Consider the following 7,199-nt stretch of genomic DNA (forward strand, 5'->3'; position numbering starts at 1 on the left):
TATATATATATATATATATTTGTAGTCAGCTAGGACGCCCAAAATAGATGTACATTTGACCAAAGATGCCCAATTTGAGAGGATTTTGTCTCGTAATATAGTAATTGAGTAATTTCTATATGTTTTCATTTAATCAGATTGATGTCTGTTAGCATAAGGTAACATACTTTATGTTGTATACTTTATTCTACAAAACTGAAGTTATATTCTATACTTTATTCTCATTCTGTATTCTTAGAATATTGTTGTTTTGTGACACATTTTTCAATACATATTTTCTTAAAGATGTACCACTTTGTCAGTCAGATTTAAATGTATAGTGCTGTCTGTAAATGAGTGATTTTAAGATGAAAATTCACCAGATTTTGACTCTATGACTCTTGTTTATAATTGACTCGATCTGTGATGAAACTGGTTTGTTGTGTTGTTTTCTACCAGTCGGCCCTCCGTCCAATTAGAGGGTTAGCACACCCCCTCTGTGTCGAGTGATCTGATTGGCTCCACTGCTTCATGTCACACTTCTGAATCAGTTCCGTCAGTGGAGAAACAGCTGAGTCACACAGACACGCACACACACACACACACACAGTGCTAATACACACTCTGTGATCAGGTTTCACAACTCTTAAGACACTTTGTGTTGGTGCGAACAAACAGCAGCACAGCGAGTCTTTCTTCAAAGCCACAAAAACAAAATACATTTAAAGTTGTTTTATGTTTGTCCATAAGGAAGAATGGTGTGTGTTTTCATGCTCTATATGTGTTTTCAGTAATGCAGGTGATGAGAATGTCCTGAAACCTAAGAACAAAGAACAACTAACAGTCCAACAAATCCTCCAAAAGAAATAGCTAAATATGTTATTGTCGTCAACTTCCAGAAGGCAATGTGAGTGTTTTCTGATCTGATCAGCTCAGTGCCTCCTAAAAAAGTGATTCAAGTAACTGTGTCAAAGTCAGACACTTTGTTGACCCACAAAAAAAGAACAGATACATTGGCTGGTCCGAAATAGACACTGTCAGTATATAGAGATACATGTATGAAAAGTATGTATAGCTCGGTTATGGAATCAGTTACTTGATATGGAAGAAAGCAGGCTGACATCTATATGGGATAAACAAATGACTCACTCTTGTTGAGAGATGTCGGCATATTGTTGGATAACTCTGGGGTTGGTGAGGCATTTCTCCATTAACGAAAAGCTCAATATTTGTTCAGAACAGCAATGGTCACAAAGTGATATGTGGACGACACCAAAGCTAGGGATGGGAACTGATACCAATGCCTTGTTGATTCTTCAGTTTTCTGTATTTGATTATCTCTGAGTCTGAACATGATATAGAAACAAAACAACATATACAATAATATACATTGTCGACCATTTCTAGTTAACATTACGGAGAGCTGCTTCTTATTTAATCCATTAAATACGACCTCACGTTATGTCAGAACTGGTTTGATTTTCTGCGTTTCTTTGCATCGGTCAAGTGAAGTAGAGGATGAGGACAGCATACAGACAGAGAAGGAGGACCTCAGCCTCTTGTAGCAGTGGTGGCAAATGCAAGACGCAGGTAGACAGTGGCGAGCAGTGGCGAGCAGGTAGCCTGCGGACGAACCTCCAATGGAGAGAAACAAGGGAGGAAACAAGAAGAAGAGAAGGAGCGAGACAGAAGGACAGCAGGAGTAGACAACTCTCCTTGTTCTTGACACCTTGGACCCAATATTTAATTTTTCTTTTTCTGCTTTCAAGTGAGAGGACCCCAAAATCATCCTCATTCTGCGATGAAGTCTCATATTGTGAATTTTGCAACGAGTGCATCTGACTCAGTGGGCAAGGTTTCTATGTGTAACAATTTTAATCGGATGACATTTAAAAGACACTTACAAAAAATATGGACTTGGTGTGCATATCCTCTGTGCTGCTTGCTACAGTAGTGTAAATCACAGCGTACTCTGCTGGATATACTTTGCAGTGACACCAATATATTACAGCAAGGTTTTCTTTCTTAATTTGATACGCGAACATTTTTCATATGTGAGCATATCGGACAACATATTTGCTGATACAATATGATACTGATACAACACCCATATGTCTGCTAAAGGCCAATATCAGCCAAAACTGAGATGTGTAGAAGTTATTCTCAGTGTACAGTTTGGAATTTTGTTATCTCAAGAAAATGGATGTTCTTTATAATGTGGTAATCTTTTTCTATATTACTGGTATTACTGTTTTGTAACATAGCGATGTCTTGTAAACCCATGTGGGTAAGACAGATGTTTGGCATGGTAAATTAAACTATATATTGTATATAAGTGTTAGACTACATTCACCACACACACATAAACACAGTCACAACAGGGGGGGAAGTTGTTGGTTCAAACATCCCAGCTGTCAGCTCGCATTTTGGGTCAACAGCTAATCTCCCACAAGCCTTTGCCTGAGACTTGCTCTGAGGCTGATGTGCAATTTACCCACAAGACACCTTTGACAGACAACAGCAGGTGACAACAACACAATCCCACCCTGCTGGCCAAATGTCACAGAGAGAGAGAGAGAGAGAGAGAGAGAGAGAGGGAGAGGGAGGAGGTACAGAGAGATATTTAGTGTTATATATCTAATTAGGATAGAAGAAACCTGTAATGAATGAAACAATGTTTCTGCAGCGCAAGAAAAAAAATTTAACCAAAAAAATGGAGGATACTTTAATTTATGTGTAACAAATTACTTGTATTTAATCAGAATTCGATCCGTTCAGTCTAATTACATTGGGGAAGTCTAGAAGATTAAATCCTTTCAGCTGAGGGCTAAACAGTAAGTTAGCGGCTCGGCTGGCAGAAGTCTCTAGCGCACTTGCTCTATAGGCCCCACAATGGGGAAGCATATGCAAAAGATCCAGGTAATTTTATACCACGAAATCAGACTTCTTTGGCCTTATGCACCTCTGACCAGCTTCCATAAGAATAAATGGATGCTGTGTCCAGTTCTCCTTTAATTCATCCATGCAAAACCCATCATCCGAATCTACCGGGAGGTCATACTGTGTGTGCTTGTCTTCCCCCATGAAGGCCACATTTTTAGCTCAATTGGATTCAGTCTTTCCATATTGTTATCATTGTGAGATGGAAACCCAGCTCGTGAGGTTTGCAGGTCTTTATATCCCAGCACTCCATGACTTGCCCCTGACCTGGACCCAACTATCAGTTATATAAGTCAGATGTGTTGCATCCAGCCTGGCGCCCACAAATCCCAGTCACCTCTGCTGAATCCCACCGAGCCTTCAGAACTGGCAGCGGGATCGAGTAGCACACACACACAACCACTTTCAAAATGAGGGCAGGAGTGTGAACCAGGCTACTAATGTGACTCACCGCCACGTCCTCGGTCACAAACCAGACTAAGTCAACCACATGGGTCAGAAATTAGCGACATGGACTGTATCACCAAGAAAAAAATTAGCATATATTAATTTACTTGCTTCTAATTATTGGTGAGCGAGTTAGGGATGTCATGAGAACAGATACTTCAGTACCAAGTTGATGCTAAAAAACTGAAAACGTGAAGGTACTCGTTTTTCTACAGTACCCTAGGTAGTACTATACCACTGCAAGTGCAACAAACAGCCAATAAAAGTAATCTATTAATGTAATCTGCTAAAAAAGATGAACAGATGGCAAAGGCTGCACCAAAGTAACAAACCAGAAATAAATTACAAGTATTGGATCGGGACTTGGTATCAGCAGGCACTTTTTTTTTACCGTAGTACTGAATCAAGAACTATGTATAGTTCACTGGTATAGGTATCAACAATTCATTTTCCAACAATGTTTGGGTCCCCAAGTTTTAACCAACCCAAAATTACCTGGGAAAGATACTCAACAGTCTGATTGGCTGTTTGCGCTCAGGCAAGGTGGGTTCTAGCAAATGCTTGGATATAGTGATCATCAGCAAATACGGCAAAAGTTTATTCTTAAAAAACTTAAATCATTTTTATAGAAGTAAAACAATCAAGACTGTTGGGGTTGAACAAGCTATCGTAGTCTTTGATACAGTCTAAAGCTCCAGGAAAAGCTAAGTGGACCTTGAGTTGAGCTGAACTTTAATGCCCATGAAGAGGTTTTTTAAGGTTGTGAATCTTTTTTAAAAATTTCATAAATCAACTGCAGATTAAAAACCACAACCAAAATGACTTCTCGTACTCTTCCTTAGCATTTTGATCCTCTGTTGTTCTCACTCTGGTGTCTAAGGTTGTGTGGAGGATTTGTGAGCTTTCATATTGTCACCTGAACTGTATGTGCTCAGGCTCCACCAAGTGGTACAAGTTCAAATGTGAAGGTTCACACCTAGATAGAGAAATAAATTCTTATGGTGTCTAAATCCAGCAATAAACACTGACTGTTCTTCTAAAATATGCAATTTTTTTTGCTTTGCATTTGTAAATTCTTCAGAGAGATTTCAAGAAAACAAATCTTGTAATATTAAAAAAAACTTTATTCTCGATATCTCAAATAATATATTTTTCCCTGCAGCATCCCTAATACTCCATCATAGCTACTCGGCTAGTCTTTCATGTAAACATTTGTGTATCACAAGGTGAGTGTGATCTGTGACTTGAAACTTTTGGTTTTAATGTTTCACATGGTTCAGTCCCAGGGAGGATTAGATTAGACGGTCATGTGTGACCAATCAGCTCTGCAGGGCTGCAGCTTCTCAACAGCCCAGTGCCGATTCAGGATGAGTGTACTCTCAGAAAGGATGTACATTCAACACACCTGTGCATTCAGTTTGAACTTTATAGTGCAGACTCTGTGTGCAAGGAAACTGTACGCTTTATCCCAAAGGCATGATTCAAATAAAAGAGGGACAAATCTTTAAAAGTCATTTCACATCGTCCGAGTGGATCTGAAGGCAAGAATATCTCATAGATCATAGTAACCATGAGTGTGCAGAGCCACAGATTTACTTGCTAATAGAGTAACAAACAAGACAGACATGTTTGTTTTTTTCTTTCACTGCAAATCTGCATCGAGAGGGAAAATGGCTCTGAAAGACTCAGCAGGTATTAAACATTCAGAGCTGTAGCAAATTGAGAATGCTTTGTTGTTGTAATACGAAACAAAACGCTGCTTCATAGCCGTTGAATTGATCCCAAGTTGACCCAGAATCTGAAAGTAAACAGATTTAAACTGCAGAGTGTAAAATCTGTCTGTAATCAGTGATTGAATGTTTCTTACTGAAATGCACCTTGGAATTTGTAATTGACTTATGACATGACTTATACTTTTGACTCTTCCTTAAAAAAACAGACATTTGTTCATCTTTCGTACATGACTGACTGACCAAGAAGGTTGCATGTCCATCCAAGCCTGTCAGTCATCTAACAGTGTCTATGAGAAGATTTCTACCACAAGAGCCCTGGATGTGTTCATATATTTCCTTCCTCTACACTTCTGTATTAATAACTAAAATAACATTTCTGCAATTTTAATTGTTTCATAAAAAGGTCCTAACCAGACTTTAAAGACTTTATGTGTAACGGAAGGCTGTTCTACAACATGGCACCAGTGTAAAAAAAACAAGAAGCTTACAAAGGCACTGGTGTGCACTGTGATTTATAATAAGCAGCACAGAGTGAGAGAGCAGAAGCAGCTCTCAGCAATCCATCCATCCATCCATTATAGTCTGCATATCCGCGGGTAGGTTCACAGTGGCAGCAAGTCAACAAGGGCACTTCAGACGTCCTCCCAAGCAATGACTTCCAGTTACTCCACAGGGAGTGTTCCCAGACCAGATGAGATATATAATCTCTCCAGCGAGTTCTGAGCCTTGGACGTGTCAAGAAAACCTTCAAAGGAAGGCGCCCAGGAACCTACTCAGCTGGCTCTTTTCAATGCAAAGGAGTGTCTCTACTCAGCAATGTCAACTAGAACTGGTTGACATAATTTATCATGTTAAAGAATATTTAACTTAAATAAACTTTAATATAGTTATTTGCTTAAGAAAGCAGCATTGTGAGCACTTCGTATAGTCATGTTGGTTCAAAATTGGTGCACAATCCACACAAAAAGGTCTATTTTCATTCCAGCTGGTCGGTATTGGTCTCAACAATCCGCTATTGGACGGGTTCTAGTATTAATGAAAACTGTAAAATATTGTAAAGCCAAGTCTTCTGCAAAATAAATGAAAAATAAAGTCTAGTTTTATTTTAACACAAGCCTACACTATCCTATAGCTAGAAGCTAACCTACCCTTTGAATATCTTAAATAAATGAAAGAAACTACAGTGAGTTAAGTATTTTTTTGACATTCTTTTACTTTACAGTTGTATTTTTATTTAATTATTTTGCCAATTAACTTAGCTGGTAAGCTAAACTACACTACAGCTTTGGCCCCACCCACCATCTTTAAACATTAAGCATTTAGCGCAGATCTGCCTCTCAAATATGTTTTGAGAACTAAAGCTCTAATCTGTAATCGCTGCTCAAAACCAGACACACACACACACACACACAAACAAACATCCACACCAGTGTCCTACCTTGCAGTCATGCTACGCCATAAGTGAGCTCCTGTGGGAAAGAAAAAATCTATTATACATCAACATGAGTAGGTCACATCACTGGAAAATAATAAGCCATAATTATGAGAGTAGAATAAGGCAGCTGTATAAACAGATAATGAATTACAATAGAAAAAGGCTGTTGTAATCATATACAATATCACAGATAAATACTATGCTCACATCTGCAGTTTACCTTGTTATGAATCATTTATTAGATGTTTATATAGCGCTTATAAATCGGGTATGTGTAAAAACTGCAGTTCCTCAAACGACCACTTGAAGCTGGCTCCAGAAGTGAGTCAATCTCCATAAGGCCCCATATTAAAAAGCCCAACTTTACAGCAGAAATAAACATGTTTACAGCCTGGTACAACAAACAGTGTTGTAAAACTATCTGTACTGGATACTCGTTTCAGCCGAGCTCAACCATACGATAAATAACATCTTATTAGGGACCGAGCCAGCGACCGCTGGAGGTCCCTATTGAAATTGCTTTGTTTCTTCTTCTTATTATTTTTAGCGCCTTTGATTGCTTTTTTGCCCCCCTGAACATATACCGTTTACGCCCCGAGTTGCGTAGAGTGCGAGGTCCCGCCCAACGCTGCTTGCAGCTTTAATTATTTTTTTGCCCCTTCAAC

At 38.9% G+C, this 7,199-nt stretch overlaps 1 protein-coding gene across 1 annotated transcript in view; it reads right to left on the reverse strand.

Moving 5' to 3' along the window:
- retreg1 (reticulophagy regulator 1) overlaps nucleotides 1-7,199 on the reverse strand; it is a 26,026-nt gene that overhangs the window by 15,458 nt on the left and 3,369 nt on the right. The window contains exon 3 of the mRNA XM_035670254.1: nucleotides 6,538-6,568. Coding sequence (XP_035526147.1) covers nucleotides 6,538-6,568 — 31 coding nt within the window. The remainder of the gene's footprint in view (nucleotides 1-6,537; nucleotides 6,569-7,199) is intronic.

The sequence above is a fragment of the Morone saxatilis genome, unplaced genomic scaffold (genome assembly GCF_004916995.1).
Source record: "Morone saxatilis isolate NCDOM2014 unplaced genomic scaffold, NCSU_SB_2.0 Contig23, whole genome shotgun sequence".
Lineage (NCBI taxonomy): Eukaryota > Metazoa > Chordata > Actinopteri > Moronidae > Morone > Morone saxatilis.